The sequence below is a fragment of the Gastrolobium bilobum genome, unplaced genomic scaffold, assembly GCF_033153095.1.
Source record: "Gastrolobium bilobum isolate Gb01-03AN ecotype WA unplaced genomic scaffold, APGP_CSIRO_Gbil_v1 utg1085, whole genome shotgun sequence".
Lineage (NCBI taxonomy): Eukaryota > Viridiplantae > Streptophyta > Magnoliopsida > Fabales > Fabaceae > Gastrolobium > Gastrolobium bilobum.
This window is the reverse complement of record NW_026896442.1, coordinates 45,545-63,914: the sequence shown is the minus strand read 5'-3', so window position 1 is coordinate 63,914 and position 18,370 is coordinate 45,545. Positions and strand designations below refer to the sequence as shown.

General features: G+C 35.9%; 1 protein-coding gene across 1 annotated transcript; it reads right to left on the bottom strand.

The window, feature by feature from the left end:
- Nucleotides 1–337: 337 nt before the first annotated feature.
- LOC133299769 (nodulation receptor kinase-like) lies at nucleotides 338–15,490 on the bottom strand. The gene is made up of 15 exons (XM_061499255.1): nucleotides 15,397–15,490; nucleotides 14,578–15,094; nucleotides 13,518–13,987; nucleotides 13,179–13,329; nucleotides 12,879–12,950; nucleotides 12,694–12,762; nucleotides 12,331–12,402; nucleotides 12,166–12,234; nucleotides 11,912–12,087; nucleotides 9,417–9,643; nucleotides 9,035–9,161; nucleotides 8,892–8,960; nucleotides 1,353–1,542; nucleotides 838–970; nucleotides 338–664 (listed from the first exon to the last, which is right to left on the bottom strand). Exons 1-15 carry the CDS (start codon nucleotides 15,488–15,490, stop codon nucleotides 338–340), a joined length of 2,763 nt encoding a protein of 920 aa, XP_061355239.1.
- Between the last annotated feature and the right edge of the window lie 2,880 nt (nucleotides 15,491–18,370).

Genomic DNA, 18,370 nt, shown 5'->3' with positions numbered 1-18,370 from the left:
AATTGCACCATCTCTTGTTGATAATAGTTATAGTTCACTTGTCGTCTCCTTTTCTTCACTTGTCCTCTCGTTATAGTTCAGAACGGAAGAAACACGAGTGTAGTGCATAAAGCAGAATAACTTGAACATTGAATGCAGTATTGTTTCACTTCCATTTGGCTTATTTTGACCCAGCAAAAGGAGTGGTTGAGAGAGAGTGTTTCGTTTCAATATGCAATGAGTCCCTGAAAGTGCATTCGGAATTGTTTTATTCGGTCTGATTACGTATGTGACATGACAAAAGCAGTTATCGGTAACGAATCAAAGATTTAGTTTAACCCTTTTACTATCTCGGCTGTTATTGGTTCAAACTTTTGGTCGTGATTGTTGATTCTGCTGTTGATCGAGTTGAGGGTAGCACCCCTTTGTCTATAACAATGGAATTGCGATTGGATCCCCCATGGCTCTCTATGGACTTCATGTATTCTGATGCATTGTTTTCTATTATTAGAGCATCCTCCAACTCACGTACAATGTCATCCATGCTTGGTCGATGTGATGAGAAGGGTTCAACACATTGCAGTGCCACTTCCACCACTCTCCACATTGCCTCTGGATGGTATCCTCCCTTGATGCCAGGATCCACAATTTCCTCAACCTGCGATGCCCTTATATATGGTTTAGCCTGCATGAAAAGTTTTTCTTAGTGCTTACTGTATATAAAATCTTACTAGCAGGGTAAGCATATCAAATCAAAAATTTATAAGCAAAATGCAGTTAGGGTGTAGGTGCGATAGGGTGAAATTGTTGTCCAATTAGTGCGCACCAGCATAATATTTTTTTGGAGTTTGACCATACCCATTCAACCAAGCTGCATTCGTTCCGTGGCCTATGGATGTTGAGTGGTTCCCGACCACTCACAATTTCAAGTAGAACAACACCAAAGCTGAAAACATCACTCTTAGCAGATAATTGCTGGGTTGTGTAGTACCTGTATAGGAATAAATGTCAGCTTTTCTGAAAATTAGTTCAGATCAAAGTTGCATTCTGTAAACTTCACAAAATTAGTTCAGACAAATGCTTTTCCCATCTATTAATACATGTAAACTCCACAAATGAAATATAATGAGAAACATTCTTCAATCTCTCTCATTAAGATAGCCTTCATGAAACAAACACAATGGTGTAAATAACAGGAGAGATTGGGCAGTCATTTTTGCAAGTGAATTTTTGTTTTCCTATTTCGGCTTTGTATTTTCAATATGATTCCATGAAACCTTTACTTAGAAACCTAATAAATCTTTTGCTCAAAGTGTCATTAGAGACCAATATAAAAAGCTCAGGTTAAGACAAAATCCTATAAGTACGCTTACTCAGGGTCGAGATATCCTGCGGTTCCTCTTACTTCAAGAGAAATAATGCTCTCTCCTTCCTGTGGAGCATACTTAGAGAAACCAAAATCTGCAACCTTAGCACACATGCTATGATCCAAAAGTATGTTGCTTGATTTCACATCCCTATGGATTACAGAACGTCCTGGAAATGTGTGAAGATATGCCAAACCTGCTTGATCAGAAAACAAGTAATTATTCTAATGGCCCCATAAACACGTTATAGATGAAATTGTAGTAAAGTCAGTTAGGTCAGCAACTAAGTTGATCTCGTGAAGTACTTTATGAAAGAAAAATCCCAAAAAAAATTGTTGATGTTAAAGTCGATCTGTGATGGACCAAATACTAATTGGTTGTGAGATTTTACTGAGTCAAATATCCTTTTGCTTGTCCGTTTACTTTACAATGCAGAAAAGCAACCAATAATCTGCATTGCCTTCCTCCAGTAATTTTTCCTTGCAAATCTCATAATATCAATATGCATTAACACCTCTTAAGTCTTAACTATTACTAGCTCCTCTTTCCTAATTACATTTTCATATAGAATAATAAAATATTATCCATTTCAAGGTTGGCACAGAAGAAATTCGGGATTTTAAAAATGGTTTTAGTAGTCAACAAACAATATTCTCTTGACCGTTTTTCTGAAGATAATTTTTTATGAGGTTTTCATTACCTGTTGTGATTTTGCTACGTTTTGAATTTTGCTGACAGCTTCAGTTCATTCATATTTCCACGATAAAGATCATAAGAGGTTTATGTTATTTTATTGGGTCAATTTCCCATTATTTTAGAAACTCCATTGCAGCTTTCAATATCCCTAGTATAAAAGCGTATTTCATATTCAGTGATAGCTTGACTCCAACTATTTCAAAAATATTAATATTAAGAACTGAGTTGATGTGCGTGTTGCTTCAACTTCAAAAAGTTCGTCATCATTTACTTCCTTTTCAAGGATCTATTATGAGCCCAGAGCAAAAAGGTAACCACAACACTCAGCAAAAAAACTGCTGAAGAAAAACTAAAATTGCTGGAGAATATTGAAGTAATAGTTAAGCTGAGACATCTATTAGTGTAAAAATATTGTCATTGGGTCCAGAAACACTATAATGAAGAGAAATGCCTCTGTTTTGTCACATTCCTTCTAAAATATACTTATATTTGCTTTCTAATCATTAGAAAGCCTCATCACTCTGCTTATGATTGCCTCCAATTTTTATTCATTAGAGAAACCAATATGCTAATCTCCATATTTTATGGGCTTATTGTCTTCACTGTTTGTTGTAAATATTATTATTATTATTTATTTATTTGTTGTATTGGGCTTAGCCCATTAAGTCATGTAATCTATTTAAATAGAGGACCCTATGTACAGAATTTTTACAATTCAATAATATATCAGATTACCCTTTTTCAAGGTGGTATCAGAGCTCTCGATCCGAGGGCTCTGCTTCCGCGTCTATTTGCCTTTAGAGCAAAACCCTGATTTCTTTGCCTCTTGCTGCCATCAGCCGTCACCGGAAATTTTTTTCCGGGGACCTTTTGGACCAAGAGGACTACCGTTCACCTTTATTTTCTTCGATTACTCTCTGTTTCTCAGCCGAACAACTTTCCGGTAACCCAAACACCTCCAATCAGATCTGTCATCGCGTCTGGACCACTTTCCGATGACTTTTCAACCGCGACCACCCACAGACAAGTGCGCGCTCGCCGAACGACCACGCTGCAAAAATTTCAGCCGGAGAAGACCGTCCACGCGCTCTCACGCGCCGCCCAAACTCCAGCGCGTGAAGCCCATGCGCAGCCAACTCCACCGGCGCGTGCAGCCTTATTTTGGCCTCGGACCACCGCCATTCTTCTCGTCTCCTTGTTCTCTGTCTGGATCTGCGATTGTTTTTCTGATTGGACTTCATTTGATATTCTGTTTGGTTGATTTTACTGCTGTTTGTTAACTTTTTTAGTGCAGTATGACTGAGAATGACAGTGAGTCAACTGTTTCACAGACTACATAGTCTGGTGATACCCCACTTGGCCACAATGATCTTCCCAATCTACATCAGAGCTATCGACTTGATGGATCAAACTACTTGTCATGGTCCTAGCTTATTCGCACTACCATCAAGATCCGCAATAAGATTGCTCATCTTGATGGCCCTGCTCCTGCGAAAAGTGACCCGAAGTTTGCTGTTTGGGATAATGAAGATTCCCTCATCATGACTTGGTTATGGAACTCGATGACTCCTAAAGTGGGTCGTCACTGTATGTTTCTGTCTCTGCTCAGGAGATTTGGGACATTGTTCGTTCAACTTATTCCTTGAAACAGGATATGGCTGCGCGCTATGAATTGCACAATAAAATATTTTCTACGAAACAAGACTCCTCATCAGTGACAGCTTACTATGGTACTTTGAAGGAGTTGTGGACTGAACTTGATCAATTTCAGAGTTTGAAGATGCAATGTACTTCAGATGCTACTGCTCTAGCCAAGGAGGTGGAAAATGAGCGTATTTTTGATTTTCTTGCTGGTTTGAATCCCGAGTATGATCCTATTCGGGTTCAGATACTTGGCAAAAAGACTTTTCCATCCCTTTCTGCTGTTTTCAATACTGTTCGGGGGGAGGAAACTCGTCGGGGAGTTATGATGAACTCTGATAAATCTGCCATGCTGTCATCACATGATGGTGCTGCCTCTAAACCCACTGATGGGTCTGCTATGATTTCTACAAAAAAGGATGGCTCTTCGCAAGGGAGTTCTTTTACAAAATTTTCTGATGGTCCATCTTCTAGACCCAAGAAAGATGATCGCTGGTGTTCTTACTATAGAAGAACCGGTCATATCAAGGACCTATGCTTTCGCCTCCATGGAAAGAAAAAAGTCTTAGAAAAGATGGCAAGGATGCGTGGTCAAGCGCATTTTACTTCTTCTGATATAGCTCCTGCACCTAATGAGATCTAACCTGCATTTCGTCAAGATGAGTTGGAACGACTCCGGACTATACTTGATTCTCTGAGTAAGCCATCTGGTACTAGTGATTTGGCTATGACTGGTATGAGCTCCAATATTTATTCTTTTCTTACTTCATGCATTGATTTTAAACATTCTTGGGTTGTTGATTCTGGTGCTACTGATCATATGGCTTGTTGTGCTGACTCCTTTGTTTCTTATAACCCTACCATTGGCACTCATACAATAGCCGTAGCTGATGGCTCACATACATCAGTTGCGGGTTCTGGTAACATAAAATTACATCCTTCCTTACATCTCAAAGATGCTCTTCATGTCTCTAAACTCTCTACTAATCTTCTTTCTATTCATAAAATTACAAAAGATTTGAATTGCACTGTAACCTTCTTCCCTACTCACTGTGTTTTTCAGGATCTCGCCACGGGAAAGACGATTGGGGGTGCTAAAGAGCAAGGTGGGTTGTACTATCTGGTGTCACAATCTCCCGCAACTAATGTTAAGGATCACATCTTGCTGTCTCATTGCCAGTCAACTGCTGATTCTCTGATTTGGCTTCATCATAAGCGCTTGGGACATCCTCCGTTTAGTTTACTCAAGTCTTTATTTCCGTCATTGTTTTTGTCTAAGTCTGTTGAGTCTTTTCATTGTGATGTTGTGAGTTTGCTAAACATCATCGTGTATCTTTTCCTTCTAGTATTACTAAAAGTGTTAAACTTTTTGATCTTATTCATTCTGATGTTTGGGGTCCTTCTAAGGTCCCTCATTTTTCTGGTAGTAAATGGTTTGTTTCTTTTATTGATGATTGCACTCGTGTAACTTAGTTTTACTTAATGCGTGAAAAGTCTGAGGTACCACAACTGTTCTTTCAATTTTATAAAATAGTTGAGACCCCATTTGGTAAAAAAATCAAAAGACTAAGGACAGATAATGGTACTGAATATGTTAATCACTATTTTTCCCAATTTATACGAAGTCAAGGTATGATTCATGAACTTACTTGTGTAGACACCCCTCAACAAAATGGGGTTGCTGAAAGAAAGAATCGTCACCTACTTGAAGTTGCTCGTGCCTTACTGTTTCAAACACATGTACCCAAATGCTATTGGGGAGATGCCATTCTTACTGCAGCGTTCTTGATCGACCGTCTACCCACTCGGGTTCTTGATAATGTAAGTCCTATTCACTCAATAACTTCTTTTTTTTCTTCTGTTCCAACTTTGCAAAGTCTTCCTCCTCGAGTGTTTGGGTGTGTTGTCTTTGTTCATGTTCATAAACAGCATCGCAGTAAGTTAGATCCTAGGGCTCTAAAATGTGTTTTCCTTGGTTATGCTCCTGACAAGAAGGGCTACAAGTGCTATCACCCTAGCCTATGTAGCACCGATACCGACACGCGACACGACACGACACGTCACGACACTCCGACACGTTAATTTTAAAAAAATGTTAGATTTCGACACGTTAGGACACGTTTAGATATTGAATAATATTTTTAATTTATGTAGTGAATATTATATTTAATATTCAATAATTTAACAAAAAAATGAATCTAATCTTATAATATTCATAAATTTTGCAAAGAAACATAAGATATCCCAAATATTTATATTAAACTCAATAAAATGATAATCGTAATACAACGAATCTAATAGTTGGAACTAAAAACTCAACGCAACACAACCTTTGAACTTTTTTTGAATTTCTATAACGCGTGTTAGAGTGTCGGAGAGTGTCGGAGTGTCCGAGAGTGTTGGGAAGTGTCGGACACGACACGTCAGGGTTTTTGAAGTGTCGGTGCTTGATAGACCCTAGCAGTCGGAATTTTTTTGTTTCTATGGATGTTACGTTTCAGGAATCTGAGTCTTTTTCCAAAGATCCTCATATTTAGGGGGAGAATAATTCACCGGAAATCTCATCATCTTCCTTCTTTGAGTTTGAATCTTCAGTGTCTACTCCTTCACCTCCTCCTCTTGTTTCTGTTCCTTCTGTGTCTATGTCTGATCCTCCTGTGACTGATCCATCAAGTACACCAGAGATACGGAAGATTGTGACACCTGAGTTGGTATATCATAGAAGGAAACAAACCACATTGCCTCACCAGCAACCTCAATCGTATGAACCACTGGTAAGTTCTGAATCTCATATTTCTGATCATGATATTAATACTTCTGATGACTTACCCATTACTACTGATGCTGATGATTTACCCATTGCCTTAAGAAAAGGAAAAAGATCTTGTTACAAGAAATCTTGTTCCTCTTGTCCCTCTTGTACTCAATACCCTATCTACCATTTTGTTTCCTCTACTAATCTTTCTGTGCAGCACAAAAGCTTTGTTTCAGCACTAGATTCTATTTCAATCCCAAAATCAGTACATGAAGCTTTGAAAGATGGAAATTGGGCTTAAGCCATGCAAGAGGAGATGAATGCGTTGGAGAAAAATAAAACATGGGAGGTTATTGATAGACCCAACAGAAAGAAAACAGTAGGGTGCAGATGAGTTTATGCCTTGAAGTATAATTCTGATGGCACTCTTGAAAGATACAAGGCTCGATTAGTCGCCAAAGGTTACACTCAGACCTATGGCATTGATTATGAAGAAACCTTTGCTCCAGTTGTAAAGATAAATACGGTGAGAGTCTTGTTATCCCTTGCTGCCCATTACAATTGGGATATAAATCAATTTGATGTAAAGAATGCCTTCCTCAATGGTGAGTTAGAAGAAGAAGTCTACATAAAAATCCCGCCTGGTTTTGATTCTGTGAATGGAGAAAATAAAGTTTGTAGATTATAAAAGGCCTTGTATGGATTGAAGCAGTCACCTCGTGCCTGGTTAGGAAGGTTTACTAAGGTTATGATGATCTCAGGATACAAACAGAGTTAAGGAGATCACACTCTTTTCTTCAAGCACTCCCAAAATGGGAAGCTTACTGTGCTCCTTGTATATGTTGATGATATTATTATCACAGGTGATGATTTTGTGGCGTGACATATTCTGTAGACACGGCTAGCCTCTGAGTTTGAAGTCAAAGACCTTGGGAAACTGAGATATTTCCTAGGGATAGAGGTAGCTCATTCAAACAAAGGAATTTTAATCAGCCAGAGGAAATATGTTCTTGATCTTCTCAAAGAAGCAGGAAAGCTCGGGTGTAAACCCTCTAATACTCCTATTGAGCAGAATCACGAGATAGGCTATGAAGAGGAGAGTCCTCCAGTTGATAAAGGACAATATCAACGACTAGTTGGGAAATTGATATATCTGGCTCATATTAGACCAGACCTAGCTTATGCTGTTAGTGTTGTCAGTCAGTTTATGCACGATCCAAAGGAGAAACACATGCAGGCAGTGGAGAGAATTCTTCAGTATCTTAAAGCTACTCCAGGTAAAGGACTGTTATTCCGGCGTGATGGAGATCTCTCTTTAGAAGTCTACACTGATGCTGATTATGCTGGATCTATGGCTGACCGTCATTCTACCACTGGTTATTGTATGTTTCTTTGTGGTAACTTGGTGACGTGGAGAAGTAAGAAACAAGATGTGGTTGCCAAATCAAGTGCAGAGGCTGAGTTTCGAGCTATGGCTCAAGGCATTTGTGAGTTACTGTGGCTGAAAACTGTACTTGATGATCTCAAAATAAAATGTGAGGGGCCAATGAAGCTGCTATGTGATAATAAGTCAGCCATTTGTATAGCTCATAATCCGGTTCAACATGATCGGACTAAACATATTGAGGTCGGCCGCCATTTCATCAAAGAGAAACTTGATAGCGGGTTGATTACCACACCCTACATTCTCACTGGGCGTCAATTAGCTGATGTATTGACAAAGGGACTTTCTTCATATAGATTTCAAGAGTTTACTAGCAAGCTGAGGAATGATAAATATATATTCCTCAGCTTGAGGGGGAGCGTTGTAAATATTATTATTATTATTTATTTATTGTATTGGGCTTAGCCCATTAGGTCATGCAATCTCTTTAAATAGAGAACCCTGTGTACATAATATTTACAATTCAATAATATATCAGATTACCCTTTTTCAAGTTGTAAAGAACCTTGAGATACACCACCCCAAAAGCTAGCTCAAAGGGTGGGAGTGCCCAAGGCCTTATAAACTCCACATTAGTTGCTCATACAACCAATGTGGGACTATATATCTCAACACGCCCCCTCACACAAGATCCCATTGGGCTTGAAGAGTGGATGATGCAATAGGCTCAGCCTAACTATGCTAAGAAATTCCACAAGAGAAAGTGGGAGGCAGCGAGGTTTGAACTCGGGACACGAGGCTTTGATACCATGTAAAGAACCTTAGTATACACCACTCCAAAAGCTAGCTCAAAGGGTGGGAGTGCCCAAGGCCTTATAAACTCCACATTAGTTGCTCATACAATCAATGTGGGACTATATATCTCAACACTGTTTATGTAAATTAGTTTGATCTGTTAGTCTTATATAAATATTTCATCCTTCCTGATAAGATGACAAGTTGATGTCTGGATCTTGCATGTTTATATTTTGAAACAACGTAGTAAAAATATAACATCAAATGTACTTGCCTCGAGCTGCACCAAGTGCAATAGATAGTCTGGTTGTCCAGTCTAATATTTTTCTTTTTCCTGGTTCCCCTGTCATCAAGTTGAGTTTTAGAAGGACAGTTTATCAAAACATATCAGCTCAAACAATTACAGTATCGTTTTACCATATAGTCTATCTTGCAGAGAGCCATTGGACATAAAAGGATACACGATAATTTGTTGATCTTTTTCATTAGAATAACCAAGAAGAGGCACCAGGTTCTCATGTCGTACTGCAGAAAGCAGGTTTAGCTGCAAGAAGCATCATGGACTAGTCAGGTGGCACTACGTAGAAACCAGGTCAGGGACATTGTTCAATAGTTCTAATTTCAATGTAGCAGTTTGTGAGAAAGAGAGAATAACATATATTATGTATTGGCATGTACGAGGTAACTCGAACATGTAACATCAGCATTTTGCATCATTATAAGCTACCCAAAAGTTTCCAATGTGGAAACCGGCATGCGAACTTTGATACATCAAATAAATTAGAAACAACTATTTTACCTCATTATCAAATTCTCGAGTTCCCTGGGTTGATGTGGCTGACCGGACTTTCACTGCCACTTGTTGACCATCTTCTAGAGTGCCGCGGTACACACAGCCAAACCCTCCTTCCCCTATCAAAGTTTTGTATTTTTCGGTTGCCGCCTCTATATATTCCAAAGTGAATGCTTGAATTGACACTGACTTAATGAAGAAATCATCTATGCTGAGCAAAGAGATAATTACATCTGCATTTTTGTTTTTTGGTAGAAATATACATCAGAGTGCAATATAAGCAGTCAAGATTAGACCAAACTAACCTTACACGCTAGCATCAACTTCTGCATTACAGAAAATAAAATATACGGGGATAGCTATGTTCTTTGACACAAACTGATATCATCAATCATCATCATAATACCACTATTATGATCAAAATTATTGTTGTTATTGTCCTTTAAGTTCTTGTCACTGGGGATGCAAAATATATAGTAATGAAGTGCTAAATTAGTTGTATATTTGCCAAGAATTTATAATTTTCTAATATACGTTTTCCTTTCATTATTTTGTCATTATATGCAAATGCAGCCTTATTTGCAAGTTCCTGACTGAAATGCTAGATTCAATCCAATATTTTCTTTAGTTGTGGGTATATGTCGCAAGATGACTACAAACAAATCTTTCGAAGAAATCTGGAACTTAATTGTAAGGAGATCTGAAAAACTAGTGAAGAAGAATGAAATTTAAAGATGTAAAGCACCTCGGACAGATTTGGAAGACAAAAATGTATGCAAGTTACTAAAAGCCATCAGCTTAGATTAGGATGAGTTATTGAGTTGTTTCAACCCTTGTACAGAACAGCAGAAACTCATAGAGACATGTCATGCAAGTTGTAGGAGCCGATAAAAGTTCATAACAAATTTCGCTGTACCTAAAACCATGTATTACCTTGAAGGGAACATATTTCAGTACTTTTGACCATATGATATGAGATGATTTATATTTTTGGTTTTGCTATTCTAAAAGGAAAAAGATGCTGCTTTGGATGCACACAGAACGGCAAAAAAATTTATTTAGTGTAATTTAATTAAATAATTACATAAATATGACAGTTTGGAGAATATTTACGCATCTATTGCACACTATGATGTCCCTTTTGGGCGTCACATGTGACGCTCCACTGGGCGTCTCTCATGAAGGAAAGACGCCCAAATGGGGCGTCTCTCATGAGAGAGGTGGTGACATGTGTCATTTGTTTTTCCAAAAAAAAATTTAATTTAATCATAAAACTTATAAAGGCCATAACTTTTGCCTTTAGTATCCAAATCAGGTAATTCTTTTTTTGATTCCACATAACTTTTTGAGATCTACGCAATGACATCTCATTTGACATATTTTATTTCTCACCAACACAATTTTAATTTGCAAGAATGGTATTATAAGAGCGGTTAAACCCAGAAGCCTCTGAGTTCTGGATTTGTGATTTAATATAAAAAAATAAATAAATTTTTTGATTTGTGATTTAAATTTTTTTATAATAATTTTCTTTATTATAACAAAATTTTGGTTTGTGATTTAAATTCAAAATAAATTTTTTTATTATTAATAAGGAAAACAAAATAAAGATTTGATTTGTGATTTAAATTAAAAGTAACAATTATTATTAATAAGGAAAACAAAATAAAGATTGTTATCAAAAAAAAAAAAAAACAAAATAAAGATTTGATTTGTGATTTAAACTCAAAAATCAATTTGAAAAATCTGTATTAATAAAGGAAATAATTAAATAAATATTCTAAATATCTAAGGAAAAAGGATTACCTGATTTAAATTTAAATTATGTTGGTGAGAAATAAAATATATGAAATGAGATGTCATTGCGTAGATCTCGAAAAGTTATGTGGAATCAAAAAAAGAATTACCTGATTTGGATAATCGAGTCAAAAGTTATGGTCTTTAGAAGTTTTATAATTAAATTAATTTTTTTTTTGGAAAAACAAATGACACATGTCACCACCCCATGAGAGACGCCCCATTTGGGCGTCTTCCTCTCATGAAAGACGCCCCCAGTGAGACGTCACATGTGACGCCCAGAAGGGGCATCACAATGTGCAATAGATATGTAAATATTTTCCAAACTGTGATCATTTTACCACCTTCTGTAGAACTCGTTGATAATACACAACATATAGCTAACGTAACAGAACCAATCCATTTGTATATTGGATTAAAAATTGATAGGAATCGTGGATATCGTACCTCTTTTCATATACGAAAATACGAAATTCAGACTCATGTGACAAGCCACGGTCCTGAAAGAATCACTAATGAAATTTCACACCTAGAAGCCCATTTACTCAGTACTCCGTTTTTTCCTCTTTTCGGATGTTAAATATTTCTCAGAACATGGAGTGTGAATCAAACCCATATTTGAATTTGCGTAATTATTTAATTAAATTGCAATAAATAAATTTTTTTGCCACACCAAAGGTTAGAGAAGATAATAATATGCCTACTTGTTGCCGTTGTGTTGCTTTTTCCATCAACTCCTTCCAATTGAATTAATTTTTGTCTATAACGACAAACGAAAAGAATTCCAACAGCCAATGTAATCAAGAGTGATCCACATGCAACAGCGGTAATAACCATTACTTGATCTGGAAAGGGTTCTTGTGCCTTGCACCTTCCATAACTGAAATATCAACGTAAAACAATCAAATTTTCTTTCCTTTAATTTGAAACGTTTATTGTTTGAGAGGATACCCCTTACTCTGTATTGATTGAATTGTTCGAGTTTGCTGCAACTTCTGTGCTCATGCGTTCATTGCAGCCAAAATATCTGGAAAGAAATAAAGTACAAGATAAATTGATGGCAGATATATTTAAAATAGCTTCCTGGTATAGGTGAAGTAGAAAACCAAAATATGAAACTTACAATGACTTTAAATGTGGCAGTAAAGTAAACGATTCAGGAAGCGATCCCTCAAGATCATTGTAGCTCAGATCTCTGTTCCACAAATTTAAATTAGAATTTTTTTGTTCACAATTTTCTGAATAACACTAGCAACAGAAGCAAATGTCTCTATGATAGGAATCTAACTTAAGGAAGAAGGAAATGAACAACACATGTAAGATGATTATGACAAAGCGTGTCCTCCCAAGTTTTCTGTTAGTGGAGGGAAAATATGAAGACAAGTTTTCTGCACTTAACCCACGTTTATGCCTATGGTGTCTCTGATATATGGTTTTGTGACAAGTTTCACCTAGGTAGCAGTTGAACATTAGAAAGGATAATTACACTGATATCAGCATTGAGGTACGTGGAAATGAGGGGACATAACCGTTGAAGCTGTTGTGGCTCAGGTTCCTGCATAAAATCAAATAATTACAGCAATGGATAAAATTACAGTAGTCCCAGAACAGACACACACACACACACAGAGAAAATCATTAGCGACTGAAAGAAAGCTTTGGGAGCATTACAATATTTGTAAGTTGGTCAACTCAATTGCGCTGGAAGGAAGCGCTCCTTTGAGATTACTCGAGGAAAGATCCCTGGAAAGAAAAATAGTATATATAATAATTAACACCCTACAAAGCCACGAAAGAAGTGTAAAAATTGATTAAGTTATTGACACATAAAAATAAGACTTGCTTTATCCTCCAAAAATCCTGCTTAGCTAGAGAAATTGGTTGGTTAATAAAAGCACAATTGGGTGCATTCAAACCATATTCCCTGTTTGATAAATTTGGCAGCATTTTCAAAAGGATGGAATGACTTACAGCTTAGTAATAAGAGGTGGACCATTTGGACTATCACATGATATTCCTTGCCATGGGAAAAGAATACAAGGGTCTCCAGTCCAACTCTCTAGCACTTTATTGTCTTGGTTTTGAACCAATAATTCTTCTCTTACCCCCACAATTGCTTCCACTGGAAAAATAACAAGTTGTGCTTGTGTAAGAGAGACAGAGAGATAGGACACAAATTTACCAATATGGCAAACTTGGTGCAGAGCTGAAGAAAAAAATGGAAAACCTTCTTTTCGTTTAAATTAAGTATTCCCCCAAACAACCCACACAATGGCAACACAGTGCACCAAGACCTTCAATTACACTTACAGTCTGTTTGGTTGGTGTTTTCTGTCTGTGGTCGAACCTGCAGGATCTCATAAGCATTACAAAAGGGTCCAGACTCAGACCCAGATGCCTTGGCCAAGGTTAGATTAAGTGATCCATTTGCTGAAACGTTCAAGACAGTGTATCTATATTTGGATCCTTCTCCCAATATATCAAATCCCTCCTTCTTAATATCATTGTTAACATATATGTCAAACACCCTTTGGCCTGCTCTAACAGTGCTATTTAATTCAAGGAAGTAGAGAAACATGCGGTATTCATAATCCTCATTCTCAAGACCATTGTGGATGAATTCCAATCTCTCAGGGTGGGTAAGAGCTGTTTGTAAGACTTGTAGAGGAGGTGTTGCATTAGCATTGGGGTAAGAAATGCTGTTATTGAATGATGAGAAGGTGAGAGCTGATGGACTTGAAATTTCTTTCCAGATTCTATCACTTCGGTCAATTGGGTACCTGAAAACGGTAAATACTGATATTATTGAGATCTTTTTGTCCATGTAAATAGCTTACAACACAAAAGAGCTATTCAATAGTAAGCTCAGGAAAAAGCACACTGGTATCCTTCTCCTTGCCAACCTAAGGTATCCAATTTGAAGTGGCAATAACAATCGTTAAGTGATAGATTTCCCATTTCCTGTTTCTTTATTTCTAACTATCTTTTCTTTGGTTAATATAAAAGGTTAAATTAGTGATACTGTAAAGGATTGTAATCATATTCTTGGTGTTCCAGACATATTACCTAATAGCTTAAACTTTTATGAGAACTTGACTTTGATATTCTGTTGTATTTATAAGTTCCTGCATCAAGCTTCTCGAATTCAATAGGTCTAAAAAATACTCGGGCACAACATAAATTGCAACTATATCTTCCCTATAGGGAAAGATATTGAATTTATATTTAAACATATTCTGTGTAGGAGCATGTTTCTTCCAGAAGACGAAAAAAAAAAGTGATAGTTCCTAAGCCTCAGATTCTCCAAAGAATTCACTTTATTGGTTAAAATTGAAGCCGAATTTACCATAAAAGAAAATAGATCACATACCTGATGTCATCTTCCTTGCCCCCAAGATTACTTCTGCTAATCAGTTTTAAAACACTAGATGAAAAACCCTGTAGATACTCTTCAGGCAGTGGCCTTAATTCAAGCAGAGAGATATAGGGATTACCCTCCTCTGTCAGTAAGCAGAAGTCTACGTAGTTTTTGGTGGCTCTGAAAACTCCTTCAATTTTCAAGTCTTGGGATGACCTCACCGCACCTATTTTTGTTACCCCTATTGAAACATCAAAGGAAGAATTTGGAGGTTTCCTTAGTGAATTGTCAAATGGGAATGTACCCCTTATCAGATGTACTTGATCCTTTAATGCCGGTAAATTGTAACATCTCTTTCCCTTGTTTATGTCAAACACTCGTAATATTTCATAGCTTGATTGGTTTACCACACTGGTTATTGGTCTGCAACTTGTTTTGTCAGAGAACCAACGGTAATCTGATATGTAATTTAATGTGGTCAGGGTATCTGTATAGTTTGAATCAGCACAGCATGCTATACTCTCAAATCCTGCAGAGAAAATATTAGAGTTTATACGTGCAAACTGAACTTTTCCCTTGAAAGAAACTTGAGCAACATCAAACAAAAAGTGTCAAGTGATTTTAAATTATATGGCTACTGAAGCATGCAACTAATAGTTGCATTTCTGCATCCCTTGCAAACAAGTTTTTTTCTTTTTCCCATTATTACTAAATATGCTACATTTTAGGCCTTAAGTTTATGTCTACACTAATTTGCTGGCTATAATCAAAAAGAAGTTATCCACCAATAGATAAGATGATCTGAAAAAATTATAGTCATCAATTACTAACCTTCACTTGCAGAATCTGATCTGACAAGCAGGTACAAACACAGAACATATGCCACAACCTGACTTAAAAGAAGATTATCCAATATCTCCACCATTATCTGAAAAAGAGGTTACCCCATTGTGTGGACAGACTTGAAATAATACCAACTAAATTTTCATCCTCTCCCAAGTACCATACAATCTTTTCTGAATTCCATTTCTTTCTCTGCCTTTACAACCAACACTCTTTAGTCCTAATAAATTAGATAACAAATGAAGCCACCTTGGTCAACCCTATACTTCCATGAACCTGTATTAAAAAAATTCTATTATTTTTTCATGGAAGAATTTATTGCAATTTCGCCAGAAGAGCACAGTTGGATGGAGGGTTAGAAGAAAGAGTATTGTTAAGGATATCTTTGACTTCAAAAACTGCAGAAGGTAGCTAGGAAAAAGATGGAAGATGAGTTAAAGCTTGAATTAGTATAAATCTGGAATTAATCATTTCTTTTTTAGTTTTATTATTGATGTTAGATATTATTGTTGTTGTTACTTCGGTAGTTGTCACTTGATTAAGTGTATTTAATTATGATATGGCTTAAAATAATTAGACAGACCAATCCTTCGTTTTCTTCCTCCTTTTATCTCATCATAACCATGAATGCCACATCACCACATGATTGAAATTGGATGTGGTATACTGTAAAAAATGGGAATTTTTCTGGTGTATATACCTATAAATTGTTATTAATGTGTTGTTGTGGACAATGTAATTAATACTGTTATATATTTGCATGCTCAGTTTCTCATTAATAAAGAGTTTCAAAGCTGAGACTTTGTCGTTATAATATGCTTAACAAAGCAAATTGGACCAATTAATTCCTTTTCAGATTTGCTATCAGATTTTCTTCAGCCGAGGATGGAAATTTGAAACCGAGTAATCAATAAGAAACTAAGAAGTGTGGCTCACGGAGACCCCTAAAGAGCAGGTAACCCTTTGACATACTAGGAGTGCAACAGTGCAAGACTAAATGCTCAGCATGAATGCGCTCAAAAACACATTGGAAATTAAATTAGCCTACATTTACCAAAGACTTTGCAGAACTTGTGGGCCATGTAAATGTTTATATAAATATTAGAGCTTTATTATTCCAATATAGCATTGACCAAAGCTACCAAAGATACCAAAAACAAATTATACTCCGAAAGGGAAAAACTAACAGAATTCATCATTATTCAGCCTCATAATTCTTGTCAAGTAGACCCTCATTTAAGTTGTGAATGATTGTAACATCAATTTGACCTTGTTTGTATTAATTTAGTTCAGGTTAATTAAAAATTAACAACAATTTAATTCATGAATTCATTAATCAAAATAATTATATTATATATATATATATATATATATATATATATATATATATATATGAAATTATTTTTGTTATGTTGTAAGTACAAAAAGAATTTCTTGTAACCACTATAGACAAAAAAAAAAATTAATAAAGAAAGTGGAGAGAAAGACTTTATGGGTATATATATGGATATGGATCAGGATTATTTTATACCAGTGTAAGTATAACAACCCTAATTTTTAAACTATGTGAAATTAGGAGTTAAGTGAGACAGTGTGTGAATTTTATGACTATTAAGAGAATCTGACAGTTAAATCATGAAACTATCATGCTAATGGATGTGAGGATACAATTCATGCCTAACAAGTCAATTAGAATCTAAAAAGAACATAAGTTGCGTTTAGAGACATAAATGCAGAAATCGTGGTAACGAGGGTATTTTGGTAATTTGCAAATTAGGTCTGAACTGAGTCCTGACAGTCTAGTTAAATTCTCTGATGAATTGTAAGGGTTATATATGTGTCTAATTTAATTAAATGATATGTAGAATAATTTAAACAATTTAGGTTAAAGATTGATTAATTAAAAAATCAACTAGGTTAAAAGTAAGCTTTTAACTTTACACCTAGGTTTAATCTTTGGTCAAAGATGAATGTCTTGCTTTGTTTGCTATTTGTGATGTGTAATTATGTTATTGTGTGATTGGTTGGTCAAAAGTTTAAGTGTGTGATGTGTAAAGTGAAGACCAATGAGAATTAAGTTACTTTATATATGTAAAAAGTCAAATTTTGTGTGTTATCCTTCCTTTTCCTAACCAAGTCGGTTTATTTCCCTTCTTTGGTGTCTTCCACGATGAAAAACTGATTAGGGAGAGTGAGAGACTTGTCTTGGAAGCTTGGTTAAAGTTGGATAAAAATATCTAAGCTAAAAAGTGAAAAAGTAATGAAAACTTAGGGTGTGTTTGATTAGTGTTTTAGAAAACAATTTTTTTGTTTTGAAAATTAAAAAACAAAAAAATTTGTTTGATAAGAGTGTTTCCTAAAAATAGTTTTAAAAACAATCACTGGTTTTCAGTTTTTAGAACAAAAATCTCAGAACACCTTAGACTTGTTTTTGTTTTGGTTTTCGCGTTTTTTGTTTTGAGAATTACAAAAACACGGAGAACACTGTTTTCATTAATAGCAATAGTGTAAATACCAACATATTATTATAAATCATTTACTATTTCAATTTTTTCCCCTTCTTCTTGACTGCAACTCTAACTTTCTTCTCAATCCCTCCATCTCTCTCCTGTTATCAATATCCTCTTCAATCAATATTCAAGAAGGAAGAAGGAAAATAATTTCTTATTCGTTTGAAACTAGTTTTTGCAATATATCTAAGTTTTTCAGTTGTATCTAAATAATCAGCTCTGTTAAAGGAAAAACATTATTCTCTTAAGAAAGTCGTTTAAACACTTGACCGACATGGTTTTCAGAGATAAAAAATTTTGGTTGAACAGATTCCGAAGACATTCACGAATGATTGGATCTAGCTTTTGGATATTTTAAGTGGGCAAAATTACAAAATGAAGAAAATAATCAAACGAGTTTTATGCTTTCTAACTTTGAAAATATGTTTTCAAAACAAAATTATCAAGCAGAT

Coding starts and splice junctions, on each gene's coding strand:
- LOC133299769 (XM_061499255.1), bottom strand. CDS start 15,490: ATGGTGGAGATATTGGATAATCTTCTTTTAAGTCAGGTTGTGGCATAT. Junction 15,095..15,396: donor ATCAGATTCTGCAAGTGAAG/GTTAGTAATTGA, acceptor TTTTCTCTGCAG/GATTTGAGAGTATAGCATGC. Junction 12,763..12,878: donor TTGACCAACTTACAAATATT/GTAATGCTCCCA, acceptor GATTTTATGCAG/GAACCTGAGCCACAACAGCT.